Here is a 27,265-nt window from a genome sequence, read left to right as displayed (position 1 = left end):
TAGATGTGGTGAGGCTTGAGTGTAAGAGATGGAATATCTCTTTTCAAATGCACAGATCATCACACGTGTCTTTTTGCAGCTTTTCCATTTCATGCTGCATCGTACGTTAATCTTTTTAAATTTCAGGCTATTATATTTTCTTTTTTGCTCTACAACATTTATCTGTCTGGTTCACAGCCCATTTGACTATAGATAGCCTTTTTTTTATGTCAGCACTGCCCTTGAGCAGTAAATCCCCACCCACCTGTTGTTTTAGCGCTCTGTCTGCAAAAGACAGCCAGTCAGAAGACAGATAAGTTAAGGGCAGATAGGCTAGAACAGGGGTAGGCAACTCCAGGCCTTGAGTGCCAGTGTCCTGCAGGTTTTAGATGTGTCCTTGATCAAACACAGCTGATTCAAATGGCTAAATTACCTCCTCAACATGTCTTGAAGTTCTCCAGGGGGCTGGTAATGAACTAATCATTTGATTCAGGTGTGTTGACACAGGGTGAGATCTAAAACCTGCAGGACACCGGCACTCGAGGCCTGGCGTTGCCTACCCCTGGGCTAGAACAACTTGTTTCAGACACTAGATGAACAAAGGGGCTACACTAAGGCCCAGGATAAGATAAATAAGGATTATTATTGAAATATGACTTATGTAAAGCTGTTCTGCTAGATTCCAATATTAAAATTATGGAGCTGCAAAGAGCATCATACTGTAGGTCAGCTTTAACTCTAGCTTCAGCAGTAGCTTTTGCAGCTAACTGGCCTTGTTTATTTTCAAGACTTGTGTCGTAGTTAGGCAAGAAAACTAGGGTACATCTACTTGAATGCAATTCTTCAGGTTTTAAACTGTTTTTTCGATCATAAAAGATTCAAGTATTTTTCATAAGTCTGAGAATTGTTTCAAAAAGTGTTTTGTATTTGCGATTTGTATGTTGTTTTTGTTTTATTTTTTTACATTTATGTATTTTTTATGATGACTCATTTGGGTTTGGTTTTTGTCTCCCACAGTGCTGGAGTGATGACTGACCACGCAACACTTTGGAACAAATGACTGAAGTTTACACATTCAGAAGGTGCCAGCAGTTGCACATGAATCTAATTTGATTACCTTTGAATGCGAAAAGATGCTGCAGAGGGTTTTATCTACAATGGGGTCTTAAAATTGCTCCAAGATAATAGACTTCAACGATTTTACTGACAGGATCTCTTGGTGGGAGTCTGTGAGTGGGGGCTGGCATGTGGCCCCCTGATCTCGGGCCTCCAGATGTGACTCTTCCTGGATTTGGGAGTGTGTTTGAGGATGCTGAGGATCTTCAGGCGCCGCTGTCTTCTGGTGGCTTCTGCCAGCCGTCGATCCATTCGGGAGGCCTGTGCTGTCTTCCCAGGACCTCACTGTCGCTCTCCTCGCTTGGGCGTGACCTCACCTCCCTGCTCAACTGTAAGACAGCCGGATCCCACATAGAAAAGACTGTGGAGGACTTTGCAACCACAGCTCACACAGACACTCAAAACAGCACTCAGAGGTTTAGCTGCTACCCTCAGCCTTCCTTCCCAATTTCCTACATGCTCACCAGCTGTGCCACATCTTCATCTTTCGCCTCGCCACCTTCCTCACTGTCTTCTGCCTCCTCATCTCTACTTTTTGCATCTTGCTTGCCTCTTTCTGATGCCAACAATAAATTGTCTCAACAGCAACAAAAGCCACAGGAGGAATATTGCTCCGTAAAACAAGAACCTGCAGATGATTTCTTGCCATGTAAGAGGGAACAGTTTCAAATTAGCAACCAGCAGGGGGAGCTGTACCATTTAAATCAGGCTTTTCAAGGATACAGCAATCAGGACAGCACACAGTCCTCTCTTCAGTCCCCCATGATTAACGTACCTGTGGGACAGGATCCCACGCTTGACCAGCAGGAGCAACCGTGTCATTGGATCGACTGCAGTGCCACTTATAGCACCCAGGAGGAGCTAGTGAGGCACATCGAGAAAGTGCACATCGACCAGAGAAAAGGGGAGGAGTTTGCATGTTTCTGGACTGGCTGCGTGCGACGCCACAAACCGTTCAATGCTCGCTACAAGCTGCTTATCCACATGAGGGTCCATTCTGGAGAAAAACCCAACAAGTGCATGGTGAGTTTGCTTTAGTCGACAGTTAAATGACAGAATAAATGGATAACCGAGTCAGAACGGACCGTTTAAAAAAATAAATAAATAAATAAAAAAATCTGAAGTTACTGAGAGAAGACACAAACTACTTCTCAAACTGCAAAACAGAAATCTCTTGGAAGAGTTTTCCCCGTTAAGGAATTTATACAACAGTAGTTTATTAGAACAATGCGGCAACTATTTAATTTAGCAATAACAGTAATATTCTTAGTAGTACCTTGTCAAATGGAAGGGGTTTTAAGCATCAAAACATAAAACCAGCACTTTGTGTCCATTAATTCTTTGAAAGGGACTTGTTATACTTATTTCTAACTTCATGTTTTCTAGTAGACCCACTTGACATGATTCCCAGGTCAAAATAACCATTCTTTATCATCCTTTATCTGAAACAAGTCTTTTAGTTCTCTTCCCCTTCCCTTCCTTTAAGCTAACTTTCTTCTGATTTGATGCCCCTCATAAAAAGATATTTTGAACAGCAATTGGGTGGGGCTTGTGTGTCTGAGACAGCCATATAAGGGATATCTGCTCTAGCTCATACAGAATCAGGTGCAGATGGAAACTAAAGCCAAGCGTTTGTAGCCATCTGCAATTAATGAGGATTGTACATACACTAATGTCATTATGTGAAACTTAATGAGCATCTGCTATTATAACATAGACATATATATATTACCTAAGGAAATGAAGAAAAGCATAATGGGTCCCCCTAAATGTGTGGCTGTGATAAAGTACTGGCATGCACAGCCAGATGCATCTTTACTTCTATAGCAAAATCATCATCGTACCAGAAGGCTGTTTTCTCCTGATTCCCCTGGTATATAACGAGAATGTTGGGACCTGTTGATCAAGGAAGGGAACATGATGCAGGACACAAGAGGATCACAACTGTGAACAAACCTAAATGATAGCTGCTTTATTCTCACCTAAGAACTAATGGACGTACAGGCAGCGTATTTTTCGGGCTATAAGGCGCACTTAAAATCCTTTAATTTTCTCAAAAATTGACAGTGAGCCTTACGCACTTTATGTATGAATTCTGTTTGCTTACTGACCTTGAACCAACTTTATGTGGTACACGACGCTCAAAAATCTGTCAAAAAATGTTTTAGTACGACTTTGGTGAGCTACGAAACCGCACCGCTTGATGGATTGTCGGAGAATTACCGCTACTGTAGTCAGGAGCCTCGCGGAGTAATCCGGGTCAGACCCTAAAGTCAAATAAACACTGCGGCATCACTGAGAGTTAGAAACAGTGTAAATTATTTTATCTTTAATAAAATGATCAGCGTTGCTGCTTTACCAGATGTAACAATTAAGTTTAACATCCGGGCATCTATGAAAACAGAATTTATGAAATTTAACAGAGTTAGAAGTTAGCAGGAAGTTAGCTTGCTAGTTTCTACCTAAGGATGATATACCATGTTCTGTATGGGATTTCTGGAAAAATTTAAATGTACAGCTCTGCTATCACTTCCAACATAAATAAAGAAGAAGAAAACTAAACAGCAGTGACTTTTGTAGGGTTACTGAAATTGGACTAGCATGGTATATAATGATGTGCTACGTGTTCGCTAGCGACACAGCTATGTTAGCATAACATAAACACAGTGAAGCTGGAGGATGAACGCTAACTTTTTTCCACTCAAAAGTTAACGTGAGGGTTCCTGATGGTTAGGGACAAATGCAATCGCATGGCAGGGTGCTGTAAAATATAAGGTTAGTCATTAATATACTGTGACAACATGGGAATAGAGTAGCTGCGAGAGAATTCAACATTAATGAATCAATGGAATGAGTTGAGTAAAGTTTGACTTATCTGACTTTCTTTTTTTTTTGCTTAATGCGCCTTATAATCCAGTGCGCCGTATGTATGAAAAAAGACTCGTTCATCGACCGTGCGCCTTATGGTCCGAAAAATACAGTACTAGAAAACCGAGAGGTTAAAGGCTGTTTTGTGTCCAATCCAGTCTGCACATGCATCCCTGTTGGTTAATGTCTAGTTAAGCTGGCTGCTACAGTGTATGTGTTTTTTGTGAGAATGAACGTTTTTTGTTTGTTTGTTTATTCCCTTCACTTGGAGAGATTTATCCAGCACATGCCAAATCTTAGAACAGTCAGTCAAAACATACAGTATCTCATCCTTTCCAGCATCGCATGGGCCAGGGCCACTTGGAGATTTAACTGGGTTTGAAAGGCATTAATGAGCTCACAGTCTTCTACTGATTTCTGCCAGACTGATGAACCATCTGTTAGACAGAGAAATGATTTAAACCTTTTCCTCTCGTCACAACAGGTTTCCCTGACTCATGAATGCCAGAGGAGGAATGAATGAATGTATGAATGGAGGATGTGTCTAAGCATACGAAAACCGCTGATCAGCCTGAGCCTTTTCTGACAGATGCATTTAATTTATTGCCTAGCATAGACATTATGCATTGTCCTTAGATCAGCAGCTAAATGATTGTCTCTTCTGGAAAGTATGTTCCTAAAGACAAAAATATGGTTTTTCATATTTGTGGCCATTGTGTGCAGTTTTTGAATACTACAAGTCCCCAGGATTATTACTTATGCAGTTTCAGAAATGCAGCACAAGAGTAGAAGAAAACCACAGTAAAATGTGTATGCATCTATTGTTATATATATATATATATATATATATATATATATATATATATATATATATATATATATATATATATATATATATATATATATATATATATATATATATATATATATATATATTTTTTTTTTTTTTTTTCTATCACATTATGTGTAACTTAATCTGATTTTCCCTTTTTCATTTATAGAATTAAAAGGTTGATTACCTGATTATTTCACAGTGGAAAGTGACTTGGTGTCCCTCTGTGGGGGTCTTGAGACAGGGAGGTTCTGGGGGGGCCCTGCCTTGACTGCTTGCCCCACAGCCCAGACCCAGATAAGCAGCAGGAAGTGGATGGATGCAGGATCTTTCCTTTGTTTTGTTCATTACACAAACAAAAACCACCCACTGGGTTTGCTTCTATAGCTCACTAGTTTCAGCAGATAAAACTTTAAATGCCAATAAATAATTAAAAAAAGAGGCTCATATATTTGAGCCATAAATTTAACCCAGGCCACTAAGATAAAGACAGATCTACAACCACGCTGGTGTGAAAACACGGTGCTTTCTACATTTACCATCACAACAGTGGCCTTTGAGCCCCAGCGATGCGTCATCCTCCATCACTTCTGTCATGAGTCACTTCATGAAGCTCAATAATTCATGACCTGAATACATCTGCCCCATTATGACCTGCTATTTGGTGCCAAGTCCCCATCCCTGAGCAGCTCTCTCCGTTATTCCCTGCTGTCATCAGCCTAAGGATTAGTAATTCATTCAGAAGTTCTCACTCTGGGATACGCTTCCTTCATAAGTGAATTAGTTCATTATAGTGATCCAGCCTGCTGCCAACTAATAAATATTAAATCAACATAAACACAAAAAATTAGTCATTAGTCACACTTGAACTACGTGAATAACGTCATTTCATTTTCATAAAGTTCTTATGCCAGAAGATGTGAATTAAGTCATTCCCGGTGCTGCAGTGGAAAATGAATATATCTCACATGAATGCAGTCAGTGTTTGTTAATGAATTCAGCTTTATTTACCAGCTCGTAATGTCAAGCCCCAGATTGGACAGGTGTTACTCAGGCTGTAAACACGAGTTCTCAAAGCACTTCTAAACCGACTGTGTGAGAGTCATCATGTGTAATTTATGATGCTTCAATAAAATACACATGTATGTACATTTATGATCTGTCTGTCATATAACCACAAAAAGACCAAAATCAGTGACCCTCAAATGACGAGCATTGTCTGAAAAATTAATATTATCAGCTGTAAAGGCAGAATAAAATGTCTTCCCATCAAAATATTTTTAGCAGGAATATTAAGACTCAACCAAATATGTAATTATAAATAATAAGTATTAGTCAATGGTTCTTTTCCTTGTCATTATATCACATCTGTAGTATAAACTGCAGGGCTTGTTTTTTTTTTTTCTTTTATGAAACTTTACCCATTAGCTAGTTTTGTTTGTTTGTTTGTTTGTTTTTAGGTATTAGATATCTATCAGCCAATCATGGCAACCCAAGACATGGATGAAGACATTCTCGAGGCAACCTGCTGAAGTTTAAACTGGGCATCAAACGGTGCCATGATTGTTAGTACCAGATGGTCGGGTCTGAGTATTTCAGGAACTTCTAATTTACGCTGATTTTCCTGCACAACCACCTGTAAGGTTTACAGAGAATGGTTTATAAATGAAATAATCCCATTGGTAGCAGTTCTCTGGGCGTAAATGCCTTGTTGATCTAAAAGAAGACGGCAGTAACTCCAATAACAACTCTTTACAATCAGTGAAGCAGAAGAACATCATCTGCCAATCCTGTTACCTAATAACAGGAAACTGAATATACAAGTTGCATGGCCTCAGCAAAATTGGACCGTAGAATATCGGAGAAAACGTCACCTGGTCTGACGAGTATTGATTTCTGATGTAAAATTTGGGTTGTAGGGTTAGGATTTGATGTAAACAGCACCTAGTTTAATCTGCACCACCAAGAATTACAGTAAGATGCCTCTGAAGGCAAAAGAGGGTCCAACCCAGTACTGACAAGGTGTACCTAATATAGTGTGGAGTGATCGTCTTTTCATTCCTGATAACATAGTTTTAAATTATAAGTGTGTGTCTGTATGTGCGAACATTGGCAGGGTTGTGTGTATTAGTAAAATAAGAAGAAAAATTGTTTTGAAAAAGTAAGTGCTTAACAAGGGGAATAAAAATTAATAATGGCAAAGATATTAAGTCTTGAAAAATGTAGAGTAAATTACATTTGCATTAAATATCAGAACATAAACTATAGATCTTAAATATTGTCCTGTGGCAATGGATTAAACTACAGAAAAGCTTCTTTTTTTTTCTCAGATAACTCAGACTAATGTTGTGAGGTTTGACTTCACAGCTGCACATTGTTGAAATGTTACAGCTTCACTTTCTCAGGGCTTCATCTGTGTTCTTGTGTGACTCAGTGTTTGAATGCTTCAATTGCCCGTCTGTATTTTTGTGGCGAGGTGTTTTCAAAGCTTGGATTAATTAATCAAGATGATGTAGTGTGTTTTTTATGTACAGGCTTATTAAACCTAATGAGGTGAGTGACATTTATAGACTCATTAGTGATGGCTAATAAATGTGTGGAATAAATTCTGGATATTAAAAAAAATGTAAAACAATTACTTTATTCAAGCCTTCAGTGCTAAACTAGAACTGAGTCTAGAGACCAATTTTCTGGAGATTTTATCAAAAGTTTTAAGAAATAAATATAATATTTGTATAGAATCTATAAAATATCTATAGATTATAAGTGGATTATTTTCTTTTAAATGCAAATTTAAGTGTCACACACACGATGATCGGTCTTCATTTTTTTTCTTTGTCATTTTGAAGAGAAAACAGTTAAATCTATAGAGTAAATTGTGTCATGGGAATAAAAAATTATTTTACTTTGATTCAAAACCTTTTTCTAAATATAAAAAATACTGACAAATGAAAATGGTCTAAATCAGGGGTCCCCAATCCCAGTCCACAAGGGCCGGTGTCCCTGCAGGTTTTAGATCTCACCCTGGGTCAACACCTGAATCACATGATTAGTTCATTACCAGGCCTCTGGAGAACTTCAAGACATGTTGAGAAGGTAATCTATCCATTTAAATCAGCTGTGATGGATCAAGGACACATCTAAAACCTGCAGGGACACCGGCCCTCGTGGACTGGGATTGGGGACCCCTGGTCTATATGTAAATCTTCTGTGTGTGTCTATGCCAGCGGTGTCTAACTCCAGGCCTCGAGGTCTGGTGTCCTGCAGGTTTTAGATGTGACCTTGATCCAACACAGCAGATTTAAATGGCTAAATTACCTCCTCAACATGTCTTGAACTTCTCCAGAGGCCTGGTAATGAACTAACCATTTGATTCAAGTGTGTTGATCTAGGGTGAGATCTAAAACCTGCAGCACACCGGCCCTTGAGGCCTGGACTTGGACACCCCTGGTCTATGCTGTCTCTTACTTCCTTTTTAAATATTTCCATATATTTGGCGTTCTGACATAAAGATACAATATGAAACACTGATCAGTAGAAATTGGAATTTCTGTAAAGATATAAACCATAGGCGGTATGTCAGGCAGTATGTAAGCATGCTGAGGCTCATTGAAACAGTACCTACCGCAGTCGGTGCATGCGTGTGTGTTTGTGTGGTTTTGGCTACGTTTTTTTCTCTGAGTGGAGAACAGCCATTACCTGAAGTTTATGATATAAATACTGGTACATTGCCTCTGTTTTAGTTTTTTCTGTAAGGACATTAAGTAGTATTTACAAATATAATTTTATTAACGTAGTTACAACTTAAGCATTTTAAAGGAACATAAGGGGATTTAATGATTTCTTAGTTTATGTTGTAGTTTTGTTATTTTGTTTTGAGTCCCTAAAGAGATGTCAGAATGATTTTTTTTTTTTTTTAATTCTCATGTAGTTGTTAGTCTACCGTCACAGATTTGAATCGGTATATCTTAAAATCTTTCAAGAACTAGACACTGATTTCTTGTGTAAATGCAATAAACTGATGGCAAACTGCACTTAAAAGCCCCCAAACTTTTCAAATAAAGTGACAGAAATCGCCCTGTTACAAACATTCTTTTTCCCAAACTTTTTAAATAAACACTTAAGTTCTCAAAGTGCTGAAGCTTTATTTTGGCTCACTGAATGCACTTTCACAAAAAAGTGGGTCACACCGGGGCTTTTGAAACCCGTTACTTTTATATGAAGCACATTATACCCGTGTTCATGGCCAGTATGAACAGGAGAAACGAGTATCGGGTCAGCGGAGTGAGTCGGGACTGCTTGTCACTGGATTAAAGCGGTGGCGGTAGCTTTTAGGCGATATGACATTCAACTCTTTAAGGTGACAGTATCTAGGATTTGAATTTCAAGCCCTCTTTTTAGGTTGTTACACAACTATTATCAGCAGTGTGCACAACACTATCAAGTTCTTTCATCTACTGCTTTTTCAGTGCATCTGAGTACAGTTAAAATATATAAATGGAAAAAAACTATCCTTTAACTCTTCTTTAATCTTTAATTATGAAAGAAGCAGACTAATGACAATATATTAGTAAACACTGATACTGCTGAACCAATTTTAAATATTTTTACTCCATTACCTTCTTAGTCATGGTTTCACTAAGCAACTTGTTGAGTGAATGTAGACTTGCTTAGTAGTCTTTATAAAAAGCAGCAGGTTCTGTTTAAATATCATACGGTCTCCTTCTAATACAGGAGCCTCAGGAGAGGAATGGGTTAATGCATCGTCCTGTTACGAACATTCTTTTTAATATTTGGAAAACATAGGATGGCACATATTCACCGTATATGGTTCTCCACTAACTGATGGTATTAAATACAATACATTTGCAAAAATGTCTAAACACATGGTTTCATTTTGTCATTGTTGAGTGTACACTGATGGGCAAAGTGCCACTTTTACTAATTTTTAAAGATAATCTAGGCACATTTTCTTAAATAATTTTTCTATATAAAATCTTCTGCTTTTCTATTTGTTAGTTTGAGGGCTGCTCCAAGGCGTTCTCCCGTCTGGAGAACCTGAAGATCCACCTGAGGAGCCACACAGGGGAGAAACCTTACATTTGCCAGCACCCCGGCTGCCTCAAGGCTTTCAGCAACTCCAGTGATCGTGCTAAACACCAGCGCACACATCTGGACACGGTAAGTGGGCTCCTTCCATTTAGGATGTGCTCTATTATAGTGCACATTCTCCTAATTTGAGCTTTCTGTCAGTTTGTAGTATTACAGTGGACTCAATAGCTGGTTGCTTTTTGCTTCTCCAAGCAAACGTCACCATAACAGTAGGTCACAAAGAGGTCAAGGTCATGTAAACACGCTATATGCAAGTACAAAAAGAATCTGAAGATAACATGAAGAATTATTCTGGCTTGGGTCAGAGACAGTGAACTCATCATACATGCATGTAACCTCTTTCAGCCTGGTTGAACTGCTGTATGTTGGAAATAGCGCCATTTTTAAAATGGAGACAAAAAAAAAACGAGCTTTTCTTGACATTGTTTGTCTACTACATTTACTCTTGTAATTAAAGACACTCACTGGCATTAATGCCAATTCTGTTGCTGTATTTTGCCTTTGCCCTAATTGCATATTGTGTAAATGCACTAAGGCTGATAATTCAAACAATGTAGGATCCCAATACCACAGCAACAACTTTATTACTCTTTAATGAGAGCACACACAGCAAAACTGTAGATTTCTACACTTTTTTTGTCAACATAGGATTTCTAAACCAATGCAGTTTAATAAGTTTAACACAGCTTGGGAAATGGTCACAATCTCTAGAAGTACAATAGAAATATCCTTTATTGTCCCTCATTGGGGAAATTCAGGTAAACAAGCTTCTTGCTTATGTGGCGTAGGAAAATGAATTTGGCTCTAATCAGCTCTAGTCTAGTGCACTGTGTTTCTGGACATGATTTTTATTTTGTAGTGAGTCGTAGTGGAGGTAGTCATTACAGCCGGAGATGCAAGTTTGAGTCATACATGTTTCCTTTTTTAGTAGTTTTAACTATGTTGTTAGTTAAAAATAAATTACCTGATTGGGTTTAGATATTTAAAACCTCTGGGTTAAGTTTATAAAAAAAAAAAAAAAAATACAAAATCATGGTTTGGGTTACAATGTTGCCACTTATGTTAGAGCTCTGTTACTTGGGTTGGCACGGCGACATGTACCTGATTTGTCTGGACAACATAAGTGACATAAACTTTCTTTAGAGGTACATTTGTTTCAAAGTAATCCTGAAAAACAGACTGTGTTTTTGTGACTTTTGTGATGACAGTACCCCCACCAAACTTCAGCGGTTGTTTTAAATACAAAGGTACGGTGTACAGGTTATCGCCGACCACAATATTATAATTCTGTTTGCCACATGAGAACTTTAGGCAAGGCAAGTTTATTTATATAGCACAATTTGGTCTTTTTTAGACGTGTGCTGAAAAATGAATAAACATTAAATTGACTTTTTAAACTTTCATACCAACACAGGTGTGCTTAAAACGCGTTAATTATTTTACAGTACTGCATTTATTCAGGATTTTATATGTGCTTTGTTGTAGATGTAGTGCTATGTTAACAGAGGCAGCAGACAGCTGAAAACAGTGGCTGAGACCTCAGAGGGTTAAAGTGCAGCAGACTGCCTCTCCCTCAGCTTTCTATGGGACCTTCTGGGAATGACTCGGGAAGATAAACTGCTAGTGCGTGTGAGCCAATTTTAACTTGCTGTGCAGAGTCTGCTTGTGTCAGATCAGTTTATACAAAACAGGGAAAAAATAGAATCCATTCAACCGTGAAGACAGCGTGAATTTCCAGGAATTTTCATACACACCATCTACAGTAACGACATTAAATTCATCAGGGGACTCAAACTAGTGGGAGTGAGTGTCCCCCGTGCTCTTGATGATCATAAATTAAGGTTACAACTGCAAAATAAGTTATGAAATCCACAGCTGATGGAGCCTGAGAAAGAACAGAAACAGGCCTTTTCTCGTAATCCACTCTTGTGTACCAGGTATCAAGTGTCGTGCCAGCATTGTCACTCTTTCCATGAAGGTGTTCTCATGTCCAGGGGATCTATTTAAATGCTACATTAGTATGATATTTATCTACTTTTATATATATATTTTTTAATATTACATAATAACTTTGCTTGACTATATTTTAGGGAAAAAACAAAAACAACGTTCGTTAGTTATTAAACCATTACGCTTATTTTTATCGGCTGAAATGATTAGTTACATTTTTTTAGACCAAAGTGTTTGTTGGCAAAACATGGAAAATGTTATGAAGTGTTTTTATAATAATGACGTAAAAATCAGCTGGATCAAGACTTTCACAAGATATTTCTGATAAAACTTCCGTCCCTTGGGTAAAATGTTATTGGAGGACATTTACTTGTATTATTAGATTGCTGAAGTACTGTTTTTAAATAAATAGGATTTAATAATATGATGAGGTCTTTTCATAAGTGCTTTATTTTTTTATTTGAAAGTATCTCATTTAAAATATTGTAGAAAAAAGTACTGAATTTTAAAGATTTTAAAATAATTTTTAGAATAACTTTAAATATAAAGTAAGAGTGCTTTGCTACATTTTGGATGAATCTTGTAGATGAACCTGTCATAACTTTTATGTTTAAACAACATTTTAGTGTCAAAGGTTATTCAAAAAAATTTAATATTTGGAAATCCCTGGAAATCTCTGTTCACCTCCAAGCCTTTGATGCACGGTATAACTTTTTCGAGCAAACCTGGTAACAAATAACAAAACAAAAAAAAGCAGTCAGTTACATAACCTTCTTGGCAGATGGTATTTACCTAAAAATAACTGAGTGAAATTGACTTTCCCTTTCGAGCCTCTGGGTTAGATACACTTTCGTAGCATGGGGTTAAATCCACTTTTGTTTTCAGAACTGACTTATCTCTTCGTTGCTTGGATTCAACACTATGCTGCACAGTTGCTGCACATTTGTTGGCTGCACATCCATGATGCCAAACTGCCATTCCACCACATCCGAAATGTGCTCTGTGGGAGTGAAACTGATGACTGTAAATGTCATTTGAGCATAGTAAACTCATTTTTATGTTTGGAAATCAGTTGGAGAACATTTGAGCTTTATGAATCTGCTGGAAGCAGCCATCAGAAGATGGGTACACTACAGCAATGCTCAGGTACCTCGTGATGTTTAAATGATCTTCAGCTGGTACTAAGGGAAAATATCCCCTACACCATTACACCACCAGCAGTCTGAACCGCTGAAACAAGGGAGGATAGATCCGTGCTTTCATGTTGTTGATACCAAATTCTGACCCTACCATCCGAATGTTAGAGCACAAATCCAGTCTTCTATTGTTCTATTGTGGCATTCAGTGTGGTCTTCTGCTGCTATGTCCCATCTGATTCAAGGTTCAACGTGCTGTTCATTCAGGTTATTTGAGTTGTTGTCAGGTTAAAGAATCTGGCTATTCTCCTCTGACCACTGACACCAAGCAAGTATTTTTAATTTTGTCTCTCTGTAAACCCTACAGATGACTGCGTGGAGAAATTCCCAGTAGATCAGCAGTTTCCAAAAAACTCAGACCAGCCTGTCTGGAACCAAAACGATGCCGTGTTCAAAGATGTTTAAATTACCTTTCTCCCTCATTTTGATGCACAGTTTGAGCTTCAGCAGGTTGTCTTGGCCATGTCTACATGCCTCAGTAAGCCTAGTTGCTGCCATGTGATTGGCTGATTAGATTAATGCGTTAATGAGCAAATAAACAGGTGTATCTAAAAAAGTGGCGAGTGAATCTATAGTATCACTGCTCATGTCTGTCTGGGTGAATTTACTTGAAACATTTATACAAAATACACAATAAATTATGTTTAAAAATTGCTGCAGTGCATGAGACCATACACTTTAAAAACACAAGACTACACATAATTGCTCCGAATATTAAGATAAATAATATTTGCTCAGTAATATAAGGTGTGAGGTGCTCTCTGCTTTACAGTCTGAATTCTTTGGGATTGTGAAACTGCATACCTGCTGTGGATTTACCCTACAGACCACAGTTATTTTTACTCCTGCTGACAAGTGATGAGAATTTAGCTGTAATCCCGCGAATCAGATCTCTTATTACACGGATGAGATGGAGCTTCACGATTCGCTCCACTGTTATTACAGCAAGTTATTTTCTCCCTTTAGTGGTTTCACACTGGCTAATGGGGGCTTCGAAGTTGCGTCACAAATTAGCAATCAGACACATCTGGCGCCATCCTGGAGGCCCAGTGGAAGCCTGTCTGAATGTAAATAACTGCTGAGTAGTGCAACGGCAAGCCAAGAAATGTTTTTCAAGTTTGATTAAACAGCTTGTATTGTGTTACTAATATGAGACTTTGGGGGATTTTGTCCTAAAGTAAGTGCAGGCTCAAGTAGGAATTACCTTTCTAAGTTGACGCTCACATAACATAAAAATGTGGTTTGTTTTGAGAATTTGGAAATGTATTAAGAGCATTGAGAGCTTTCATTTTACGATGGCAGTGAAGTGCAAAAAGGTGATGGACTGTGACAAATCCGATATGAAATGTGGTGCTGAATAATGCCAGGGTTTTGTTTTGGTTTTTTTTGGGTTGAGCCCTGACAACAGGAAAAAAAGATTTCTAAATTGTTTTGGCACACATAATTGGAAACTGATATGCAGTTTTTGAATTTACAGTCTGTCTCAGAGCTGTCATTTGCCATAACCACTTTGCATGTCATTACCCTGAATTTATGCTAAGATTAGAAAGACACCACTTCATTTGGTGCTGATCTGTTTAGACTAAGAGAGAACTGAGCTGGTCTCACAGGGAATATTTTTCCTGAAATTGTTTTGAAATTGCCTCCTTTTTTTTTCTTTTTTTACAGACACTGTAGAGCAGCACTTACTCTGATGCCAGATCTACGTTGGTATTGCACGTCTGTAATTTGAAATGTATTTGTTTAAGAATTACACAAAAATTGGGAATACTGGAGAAGAAAAATCGAGCAGACATTAGAAAAATAACAATCCAACTGACACAATCATTATTATAGTCAAGCCTGTCCTGATACGTTTCTACTAAAAATTCTTTTTACAGCAACATTTTTACTCATTTGCTTCATTCATTGTTTTGTTGCATCATTAAAAAATACAAGTGATTTTTCAATACTACTCTGTTAGATACAGTGGCGTGAAAAAGTAGTTTTTTTGCATTACTGTCAAACCCAAGATCATCAAACAGTTTTTAACATTAGCCAAAGATAAAGCAGGTAAAATGCAAAAATGCTGTTTTTTTTCTTTTTTATATGATAAAGGAAAAAAGTTTATCCAATCCTACCTGAACCTTTGTGAAAAAGCAGCTGACTCCTAAACCTAATAACTAGTTGTGCCAGCCTTGGCAACACAAACAGCAATCAAATTTTCAAGTTTTTGTGATAATAACATCACTGTGGAGGAATTTTGTCTGACTCTTCTTTGCAGAATTGTTTTAATTCAGCCACATTGGAGGGTTTTCAAGCATGAACAGACCGTTTATGGTCATGCCAAAGCAACTCAATTTCATTTAAATCCACACTTTGACTAAGGCCAAGCTTCAAAGGCTCTTTTTTTTGCATTTCAGCCATTCAGAGGTGGACTTGCTGACGTTTTTTGGAACACTGTCCTGCTGCATAACCAAACTGAGCCTGAGCTTCAGGGCATGAATTGATAGCTAAACATTCAGCTTCAGGATTTTCTGGTAAAGAGCAAAATTCATGGTTTCCTCAGCTATGGTTGTCTGGATCCAGACCATCACACTACCGCCACTGTTGGTATGATGTTCTTTATATGAAAAGTGTCAGTTTAACATGAGATGTAACAGGAGTCAGACCTTCCAAATAATCTACTTTTCACTCATTAGTCCAACAGTCTCGAGACACAAAAGTCTTGAGGATTATCAAGATGTTTCTTGGTTTGTCTCTTTTTTTTAATTGTTGAATCACAAAAACTGACCTTAACTGAGGCAAGTGAGTTCTTTAGAATGTTCTGGGTTCTTCTGTGACCTCCTGGATGAGTCGTCAATTTGCTCTTGCAGTAATTTTGGTGGGCCAGTCATTCCTGGGAATGATCACCACTGTTCCGAGTTTTCACCATTTGTATATAATGACTCTCACTGCGGAGTCCCAAAGCCTTAGAAATGACTTCATAACCCTTTCCAGACAGACAGATGTCAATGACAGATGCGTTTCTCATCTGTTCTTCAGTTTCTTTAGATTGTAGCATTATTTGTTGTTATTGAGATCTTTTAGCCTACTTCCCTTTATTAGATGGGTCCCTTTTTTAATTAATTCATCAATTTAAGGGGGAAATTACTTTTTCTCACAGGGCAAGTTAGGTTTGGATAGCTCTCTCCCTTAATAAATGAAATTATCATTTAAAAGCTGAATTTTGTTATGAGTTATCTTTGTAAAATATTAAAATTTAAGTGTGACAAATATGCTGAAAACTGCCATATTAGAAAGAAAAGTGTTTCCATATTAGATCTTCAGGCAAATGACTAATTACAGAGAAAGAAGTCATTTTGAAAAGCAGGGGTTTTCAAATGTTGTCTGGGATGCTCCACGCTAAGAAGCAGATAAAAAGTCATGCCCAAAACACCTCACTGTTGCCCATTCTGATTTGTTTTTCCTACCTCACTAAGCTCAGCTTTACTCTGCATTTCCTCCAGGACCAGAGGAGATTGGAGAAACAATATTTCCTTGTCTGGTTCTGTGACATTCAGATGGTAAGATCAGAATTTAAACATAAAAACAACATGAAAGCATAGATCCACCCTGCTACGTGTCAACAGTCTAGGCTGGTGGTGGTACAGTGGTATTTTCTTGGCAATTTCTTTATCTTTTTTTCCTTTTTTTGGCACCCCTGGTGTAGTTTAAACACCACACTACACTACCTGAGTATTGTTGCTGACTATGTCTATCCCTTTAATACCACAGTGTACCTATCTTCTGTTGGCTTCTTCATAAAGCTCAGATCAGAGCTTTTTACAGATTCACTGTATTCAAATACCCCCAACTGAGAACTTTTTGGATGTGTTGGAATGCCAGATTCTCATCATGGATGTGCAGCAGGTCCTAAACCCTTTTTAGTCCAGGCTGACCTGTGTGGTAGCCTCACAATGTTCAGCTTCATGCACCTCTAAAACCCTTGCTCTGGTGAAGTTAACTATTTATTTACAACATCAACAATGTGTTTAACTTTTAGCTCTTACTTGTACAATACCTCCTGGTGTATAATACAACACAAAATGATCAGTTTTAGTCAGATTTCGCTACTAATGTAACAACAGCAAGTTTATCTGATTTCATTAAACAAATCGCTCTTCGTCATAGTCTCTTTCATCTAGTGCACAGCTGTGAGCTCCGCTGTAATCTCAAGCTTGTTTCGTAATCCCGCGTACAAAGATGAGAAACTGGGCAGTGTTAACTACATCACAGCTCTCGTCACATGTTCTGCTAAAATGTCCTGAAAAATACGATCATCAAACTTGATGCTCATTATTTTTTTGACTTGTAGTGCTCACATCCCAGCACATAAACCCAAAAGGCTCAAATAAACACTGTACATGTGTTTTCATGAATGTATAATTGAGTCCACCTGTTAAATACTTAGCAATGAAAAAGAGATTCATGGAAATTTGCTCATTTATTCACTAAATTGTGAAATACAGTCATCTTACTCAACTTTCTACTTCGAAGTAAAATGATGAAAACCTGTCTGCATATAAGAAATGAGCTGTTTGTACAGTAAAATTTCAACACATATTCCACGATGTTACTCATTTTACTTATTTCAGGAGGACTCAGTTAACTGTAGTATTTTATATCATTACACCAGAAAATACTTTGTCTTCCAGCTGCTTTAGCCTGCTATGAAATGTTTATTCCTTCAGGAAATAATGTGCAGAAATAAATACTTTTATATGAATACAAAGACTGCAGTAAGCTCATACAGTTTACTTTATGAATGAAATGATTTATGGCTAAACTCTCTTCTCTCTTCCCCTCTTTTAAGCCCGCAGATGAAAGGTAAATATCCTCCCTTTTCAGCTGAGGAGCACTTTATGTAAAATGTTGACAGAACTACATCTTCTTTCTTCCTCTGTTAGTCCAGTTGTCACAAGAAGTAGCCACATTTACGATCTTTATCCTAAATGTTTACGTCTTCAGTGTGGATGTGAGTCATCTGAACTTGTGCCATTATTTGTAAACACATTTTATGTTTGACATCGTTGTATCTGATGAGACTATAAAATCATCATTGTGTTGTGAATATTATTCAGTTCTGGTGTAGAAAATTCGTAACCTTCTCAATACATAATGTAGGATATATAAGAGATGGTGTAGTCTGTACCTTACAGTAAATCTAATAATAACTCTCAAGCTCTGGGTTTAATTTGGCGTGTTGTGCTATTTTTGTTGTGTTTTCTGTACAAAAAAAAAGGTTTGTTCTCCTTAGCTCAGTACTGAAATCAACATTGCTAAATTTTCACAATCTGCCAGAAGAAGAGCCGTGGAAGAAAGTGTTCCCCAAAACACCCAAACATAATTTGTGCTCTTTTTAATAGCAGCACACCTGTTTTCTTTTTATAACAGAAAGTCAAACCAAGGTGCTTCTAAATGTTCAGTCAAACTTCTCTCACCTCTCCTTCTTGTGGTCCATTCACAGAAACCATACGCCTGTCAGATACCAGGATGCACCAAGCGCTACACTGACCCCAGCTCATTACGAAAGCACGTCAAAGCTCATTCAGCCAAAGGCCTTCAGGAGAAGGAGGTCAAGGTAATGAACATTAAAACCTTTCTATGTTTCTAAAACTTGACTGTGTGTCGTTCAGAAGCAAAGGGCAGAAAGAGAGGATTCAGAAAGCGTGGTTAGAAATAAAAAATTATGGCCAAAGCATTTTTAAAAGCAACCTGGGGACGTTTTTTAAATTTGAGCTGCGTTTTTGCCCTTAATGGATGGTTTGGGTGGATAGTGGAAAAGACATTCAATAAAGGTCCGTCTAGCCAGGAGTAAAACATGCAGTGTGCACCCTAACCACTCACCTATCAGGTTGTCCAATAGTGGGGTCATATTTAAGCTTTTATTGGATGGGATCAAAAGTGCATAATTTAAACCAGGATCACGTCAGTGCCTTGTATTCCTGAGCCACCTTCACAGGGCTCAAATTTACTGGAATCAATTGATTATTTCTCAACAGCTTAACAATATAAAACATGAAATGTTTTAAGTTATATTACTTGATAGATTTTTTTTCCTTCCCAATTTATTATACTTGTCTGTCTGCAATTATACACAGCACATCTGGAGTTTGTATTTATGATTGATATTTGTCTTCTGTTGTTTGGAATACATGTTAAGTTGTGTTTCTTCTCATAATAATGAAAACAATACAAACTGCTATGAAGGCTCCACTCATTATTTGATGAAGTTATTAGGAGCAGCCATGCATGTTTTTGATTTTATTTCAGTACAAAACTTGAAGGTTATTATGACAAATGACAAAGAGGCTCTACAAACTAAAAACAATGTCGGCAACTGTCCCACATTTGGTAAAAAACAAGCATATCAGCACAAACACAACAGGACCCGCTATCAACCACATTGATGAAGTGGTGATCATTTGGGTTTCTTTTGCAGCCACAGGACCCGGGTACCTTGCAGCCACTGAGTCAAACATGAACACCTCTGTATACCGATATTTAGATTCAATATAAGGCCATCTGTCCTACATTTATATCTTGCTTAAACTGGGTCATGCAACAGGACAATGAGTCCAAAAACAGCAAAAACTCTACAACAGAATGGTTAAAAAGGTGTTGCAATGGACCTCAGGCTGATTGAAATGTTGTGGTGGGACCTTAAGAGAGCTGTACATAAACAAATTCCTGCAAACTTCAATGGATTGAAGCAACGTTGAAAAGACGAGTGGGCCAAATTTCCTCCAAGTCATACAGAAAACAATTATTTCAGGTTATTGCTGCTAAATCGTATGCTGCTAGATCATAGGGTGAACTTTGATTTTGAAACCTTATTATTCACATGACTGCATGTTTGTATTTAACCTCGTTTTAACCTGGTGACAAGACCCTTGAGGTTTAAAATGTCTTTCGCAACAGAGTCCTGGCCAACATAGACAGCTGCTTAATCAGCAGTGGTTACGGAACAATACTCACCATTATAAGCATACACATTTACATAAAATAAAGAATGAAAGACATATTAATCAAAAGCCAAACTGAAGCATTTATGGTCAAGCCTAACATCTGGAGGCAGATGTCCTGCCTGCAGGTGCCAAATCATTTAAATGACCTTGAATTCATTTAAAATTGATCCAATTTGGCAGAAACGAGTGACCGTAAAAGCATGCAATTTCTGAACAAGGATTTTTTTCTGTAAAAGTGACACACAAATAAAAGCTTTGCTTTCCTAAAAATATCAGTGAGTGTGCCATTCCCCAAATCTGGCATTTCAGTTAAAAATAGACAGCTTTTTTCAATAATTATTAAAACATAAAAATTGCCCCCCCAAAAAGGTTATGTTTTAAATTCCATAAAGACACACACAGTCATTCATGAGACCCTGAATAGAAAATCTGTAGCTAAAAATGAACAAGCTCAGGAAGAGAAAGTAAAACAGGGTTTTTTTCTGGTGCTACATCTTGATTTTATTTCCTGATTGTTACCTCATGTTTAAAAGCAAATGAGATGCACGTTTGTTCCCGTTTAACCTTAAGGTTCAAAACAATGTTGTTCTTCCAGAATTTTTTTCTTAAATATAGATAGTAGAGAACTGCTTCTTTATATAACTTTCGAAGAGAAAGGGGGCTTCTCGGGGGTTGCAGGTCTTATTTCTGGAGAACTACAGCAGCAGCAGGAGAGAGTGGGTATGTTTATGATTCAGTAGGATGAAATACAACAAAACAAAGTATTACACACACTCCCTGGAAGTCCGAATAGGGAGCCTATTGTTCTGCTTTATCTGGGCCTTGTTTGTTTTCTATGGCCTGTGAGTGACACTGGGGCTTTGTGTGTGTAGTCGCATGCCTTGTTTGGTTTAAACAGAACCACGTGTGTTGGTAAGTTGTGACACAGTCGACACGCCCTGCGCTGCAGTAAACCCTGTGGGGCTAATTGGAACTTTGAAATATTAAAGATGAGCTTCTTAAGCTCCTCACAGGCATACATTTATTCGAGCTGATGTGTCACAGCGATTTAAGTTTCTGGCTTCGTGAACGCTACTTTGGGTGAGCATTTCTTGCTGATTATTCACGCCGCTTTTGTGGTTCCTGGGTGTCTGCCGCGAGCTTCTTCTGAATCCCGAAGCTGTCAATAAATTGTTTTGGAAAGTTCCGGGGGGATGTTCTGTTTAGCGCTGGATAATAAAGCCAGTTGTTTAGCCTTAACTTTGTTAGAACGTTTTTGGAATACGATTGCCTAATAAGATTTCTGGATTTTGTACCTCAAGAAGCTGGATTGCAAGATGAAACAAGAACCAGGCATCTGGTGCAAACTCATTTCTTTGATAAATGAACAGTAGAAAACCTCCTGCAGCTCGCTCACTGTGTTTTCAGTTGCTTTACTGAATGAAATCAAAAGAGAAGTCATTTAGTTTAAACTTGCATGGGAGCTGCGTTGCCCAACAGCATATAGTTGGAAGACAATTAAGCTGCAGCTTTAACGTAATTATTCTCATCCCTGCATGCTGGCAAACATCCACACTTGGTCACCAACATGATAACACAGTGCTGTTATATGACATGTATCTATATGGCTGTAATGCGTTTTGTCTTGTTGTCAGGTTCAGGTGCACACGATGCTGGAATCTGACATCTTAAGTGACTGCCTGGCACGCCAGCATCTCCACAGCTCTGCCTCGTCGCACCAAGAAAACAGCTCACCTTTACCGGCTTTAGATGACTTCACAGGTATGTGCAGATGAAACGGTAGCAGAAGTCTGTGCTTAGCCTCCAGTGCCTCTCTGGAAATGAGCAAAACCCAAAAGAAAAGAGTAATTGCCCAAAACACCTGGGCTGTTAAGCTGTCTCTTTCATTTTCTCCCATGGCCTCATTTGCTCCTTTTCCTTTCCCTCCTCTCTCATTCCTTCGATGATAGCTCATCATGCCAGTGTTTACCTTGTCCAATTACTGGGCACCATGACTGTGGGCAAGTTGGCCTTCACCCCACTTGTCCTTCAGCTTCTCCAAACGGGTTTTCCAGCCAAGCTCTTTTTCTTTCCATTTCAATGGCTGAACCAGAATCAAGAAGCTGTCAGGTACACTGAGGCTCAGTTGGCCAAAGACAGTGGAGAGCGTCCAGGAAAGCTGTCCATGTCTATTACTTCAGACTACTCGCCGTTTTACTCAGAAGACTTTGAGGGAAAAGCCTCAAGCGGCACGCTATGAGCTATGTTTAGTCAGGGTGAAACAAGCATGTCAGTGTTTAATTTTGAAAAAATCCCAGGAGGACGTTTTCTTATCTCAAATGGCCAAATGTTATAGCCTGAAAACTGCTTTCTGTTGTGGTATACTAGGTGGATTTATGGTGACCCACACTATCATTGTCAGCTTGGCTTAAAACCTAGTGCTGACAGCTTACTGATTGCATGCAGGTACAAGTTACAGATTTAAATGAACAGCATGAAACTATATTTTTGATATTGAGCATTCAGCCCCTGTAGGCTTGAAATGTGGCTCTGAAAGGTTTACAGAAAAATGGATTACGCTGACCATGGAAACTCCTCAAAGTCTGCTTGCAACATAGTCTAATCCCCATCTGTCCATATGTGCACACTGTGTCTAATATACTTGTATTTACACCAGAAATAGTTTTTCTATAGCACATTGAGTTGTTCATCAGTGGGGGAAAAATGTCACTACTGCATGATAATTTGGAAGAGTTTCATTTAACTATAAATTGAGTATTTTAATATTTTCGACAGTTTTGTTTGCCTACAAGGAGCCAGACTTTCTTGCCATTTTTTAAAGTGGTCTTGAGCAATAATTCTCTAGGCTTTCTAAAGGTCTTTCAAAGCTTTTCTTTGGACATTGGTTGCTTTTTTTTTTTTTTTACTCATTTTTAGTCCAATCCTTGTAAAAGGGACCTAATTGAATCAGTGTTGTGTCTACACAGACAACTTTGCAAAGAACCCATTTTAAATTATGTCTGCAGGCACCTTGGTACCAACAATCTGTTGCAAAAACACAATTTCTTCCCAAACTTAACAAACACACCCACCAAATGTTAGGAAATACCTAACACAGGACTTGAGAGGAAAAACTAACCCCTCAGGTGATCAATCTACTGTTCACTGAAGCCTCATCAGAAATGTGAAGAGAGGCTGAGGTATGCCAAATTACTCAGTAACTGGACTGAAGATCATTGGCAACAGCTGTTATTGGGAAATGAATACGAATTAGAGTTTTATTGCCATTTCAGTATTTATGGAGGAGGTCAGTAGAGCGGTACAAACGTCCCTACAGCCATCTGTAAAACATGGAGGAGGCTCTGTCATGGTCTGGGGCTGCTTCTCAGCCAGCGGTGTTGGGGCGCTTGTCAAAATTGAATGATTGGAGAAGAGTAGAGTCAGATTTTAATCCACCATGTTATACCATCTGCAAAGCATCTGACTGATATTAGTTCAATTTTTCACCATGAAAATTATTGCGGACAGTAGAAGCATACCTGGATAGAAGAGCCAACAGTGGAGCACTATCAGTCATGGACTGACTTCCTCAGAGCCCAAACATCAGCATTGTTGAAGCAGTGTTGCATTATCTTGACAGAGAAAGGAACAAGAGGCAGCCAGCATCCAAAGATCTTTGAATGTCCTTCCAGAAGCCTGGAGAGCCGTTTCTGAAGACTACTTAAAGACATTGCAAGACAGCTTGAGAGAATTCAGGCTGTGCTGAAAAATAAAGTGCAACACTGAGTAGAGTCAGCCCTTCATTTCTTTATATTTTATTGGTGTTTGTACAATTCTAACAATGTTATAATACAATTCAATACAGCTTGAACCCAGTGAAAATCATCATTACAGGTAGTGATGTGATAGTGATGTAGTAGGAAGATTTAACTGCACAGATGCTCAGCAGCTTTTATTTATATATCGATCAATCAATCCATTTATTTATGAGGTCATTTAAAAACAACACAGGTTGACCAAAGTGCTGTACATAGTAAAAAAGTAGAACAAACACACACAAAGAAAAAAGTAAAAAACTCAGTCACAATTAAAAGCTAGAGAGTAAAAATGTGTTTTCAGATGGGTTTTAAAAATGCCAAGTGTTGGAAAGATCCTAATTTCAAGAGGCAGACTGTTCCGAAGTTTGGGCGCAGCTGTCGCAAAGGCCCGGTCTCCTCAGTTTTTCAGTCTGCTTCTCAGCTGACCTGAGAGTTCTATTTGGAGTATTTTTAGTTAACAAATCAGAGAGGTATGACGGAGCTAATCCATTTAGAGATGTAAAAACAAGCAATAAAATCTTAAAATCAATTCTACAATGTCCTGGAAGCCAGTGTAAACAAGCCAAGACTGGGGAAATATGGTCATGTTTACGAGTGCCTGTCAAGAGTATGAAAATATATGAAAATAACCAGAGTACAACCACTTAGCAACTAGTTGAGTTAAGCCTCGACTGACAGGAAAGGTGTTGCAGGCTGACACAGATTGATTGCAACATCCTGGTAATCTTTCTGCATTTCTAAATGCCAGTTATCTTAAAACATTCACCAGTCTGTCTAAAACTAATGAAAGTCGTTCTGTCTGACTGCGATTGTTTGTGCAATTGCTGTGCAATTGAAAGTATTTACCCAGTGTATGAGGAGATTGCACACTCAGCCTCCGGGCAACCAGTTAGTTGCCACAACTACTTGCGGTCGATCTCTGACAGCAAAAGATGTGAGAATGAAAAGCATTGCAACACTTCCTAAACTTTTGGTGTTTGGAAAACTTGGCTACATGTATTTTGGCGTAGAAGTGAAATATGTTGCAGTTGAAGTTTCTAATGATTCTAATGTTAACTCCTACTCTATTGTAACTGTTATATACATCATCCAACCTTTGCTGCAGAGACCTCAGACTAGATGTGGGACCGGATGTGGAAGTGGATGCTCAAAATGTTTGATGGAGCAGATTTACTGAGGTTATCTGTGGCTCTCTTTCAGGTGTGTACTCAAACAGCAGCAGCACCGCCCACAGTCGGGGGAATTCAGAGTTTCTGCCCCCATCAGCAGACTCGAGGTATCCAGGCCTGGAGGGAAACTTTGATGCTAATAGCCCAATATCTTCATTAACAAGCCCGGGGAGCATGAGAGAGGGGTGAGTGTAAGATCAGAGTAAGTTCAAGTTAAATGCGGTGCATCCCCTGAGCATTTATTTATTTATTCATACAACGAAACTGGACTGGAAGCAGTCCACTTAGTTTTTATAGCAGAGTAATAGATGTTAAGTGACTTGCTTATGGGCAGCAGTGGCAGTAGTTAAATCTGATGGAAGTTTATCTTCCCCAAGGTTGCATCTTGTTGCACCATTGTGAATATTTTCTTTCATATAATAAAAGGCAAAGAAACATCTATCATTTTTAATTTCTACACTGTCATGTATTTCAACATTGGGCTGCTTTTATTTCTTGGGAAGGAGATTACTTTACTGACATTTAACAATAAAACGAGAGGCAAATGTAAAATGGTCAGTTCATCCAAATCACAAAAATAAAGAAAGGACATATTTTCCTACTTACCCCTCGTGGTGTCTGGCAAGGTTTTCAGTTATCTGCTGCTGGGATTTCTGCTGCCAACTCACTACAGTGGAGCTGAATAAGATTTCATGTGGCAGTTTATATTCAGAGTTATTTTCTACTATAGATAAAAATAGTGAAAACTAACAGACCTCAGTTTTATGCTCCGCTCTGTATCCTTTTCAAGGATTCGCCCCCAAAACCTCTGCTTTTATATGTCCTAAACGTATTGTTTAAACATATCTGGCATGTATTAAAGTGTTTCTAAGCTGCTTAACACTTCTGAGCAGTCCGGCTCTGTTCCATATCAAACACTGAAGCTTCAAAGTGATACTAAAGATTTCACAGTCATTTTGTTTTGCTTTCCCTCATCTCTGATTTCTAGAAAAAGCCAGAGAGATCCGAGCTTGTGCATTCTTGAATAAACCAGAGACATTATCACCAGAGATGGAGTTATGGCTTTGTGGTCGGACTGATTGGGTAGTTGGAGACCACAGAACTTATGTGCACTGTAAGCTGAGACAAATTTTCTCTAGGCAAGTATAAAAGTAGAAGTGAGACTAAAAAGATACAGCTGAAAGCCTCCAGGGCTGCAGTTTCTGGACAATAGGGCCTAAAATTATTGGTCATTGAAGGTTTGCCCATAAAGTAACTTTTATTGGCACTATAGCAAAAACAAAAACAGTCTGTCTAATAAAATAGCATCAATAAAGGCCAGAATAACATTTTTGTGGTTTAATAAATGATATAAAATATTACCATATAATGCACATTGTTTCATATGAAATTCTTCCAATATTTCTAAGGATTGTTTTCAAGTGGCCTTTCGGTGTTTGGCTTAAATGTTAAGATTGGTTGTTTTCTCTGAGCACTGATTTCAACAGGTTTAAGCTTTAGGTTTCATCATTGACCCTTAGGGTTGAAATGAAAGTAGCAAAAGGTCTACTATGTATAGTTGTGACTTTTCCAGAAAGGCAGGCAGAGGAGATGTTGCCCAGTTCATCAGCAAGAAAAGTGGACTAGATAAAAACATATCCTTCCATGATTTTGTGCCACTTGTCTTTTATTCTTTTATTTATGCCGACAGCCTCGTGTGTCTTACTTTACTTAGACCGTTTACTTAGACCACTTAGAAGTGCAATTAATTAGAACTCCTTCACTGATAATACCTGAGTGTGATACAATACAGCTGATTTAAATAGCTAAATTACCTCCTTAGCGTGTCTTGAAGTTTTCATTTGATTCAGGTTTGTTGACCCAGGGTAATATATCTAAAACCTGCAGGACACCGGCCCTTGAGGCCTGGAGTTCTCCACCCCTGGTTTATGGGATACATATTGGCATTTAAGCCAACCTCACTTCTATCCCTTAGTGATATTGTGCAAACTGCAAAAGTAGTCTGCATGTTTAAGTAATGGTGAATCCACTGATTAGAATTGAAGCTGAAGAAGGTTTTTTATTTTTTTATTTTTTGGTCAATGTCATCTTTTTTGAAAGGATTCAGATTTGACCCTGACTGCAGCACATTGCTAAAGCAAAGTGCATTGTATTGATTAGACACATATCTGAGATTGTTTATGGAAATGCTTAGTGATTTTTAAAATGTAAGAAATATGTATCAATGGAAATTTGTCTCAACGCAGAAGCTTTTTTT

General features: G+C 38.2%; 1 protein-coding gene across 1 annotated transcript in view; it reads left to right on the top strand.

Moving 5' to 3' along the window:
* Nucleotides 1-27,265, top strand: part of glis1a (GLIS family zinc finger 1a) — a 65,663-nt gene that overhangs the window by 29,264 nt on the left and 9,134 nt on the right. The window contains exons 2-6 of the mRNA XM_084912743.1: nt 997-2,118; nt 9,815-9,976; nt 18,542-18,655; nt 21,677-21,803; nt 25,040-25,193. Coding sequence (XP_084768869.1) covers nt 1,225-2,118; nt 9,815-9,976; nt 18,542-18,655; nt 21,677-21,803; nt 25,040-25,193 — 1,451 coding nt within the window. The 5' untranslated portion in view covers nt 997-1,224. The remainder of the gene's footprint in view (nt 1-996; nt 2,119-9,814; nt 9,977-18,541; nt 18,656-21,676; nt 21,804-25,039; nt 25,194-27,265) is intronic.

Source organism: Perissodus microlepis, chromosome 18 (genome assembly GCF_051167445.1).
Source record: "Perissodus microlepis isolate ML-2025 ecotype Zambia chromosome 18, ASM5116744v1, whole genome shotgun sequence".
Taxonomy (NCBI): Eukaryota; Metazoa; Chordata; class Actinopteri; order Cichliformes; family Cichlidae; genus Perissodus; species Perissodus microlepis.
This window is presented reverse-complemented; position numbering and strand designations above follow the sequence as displayed.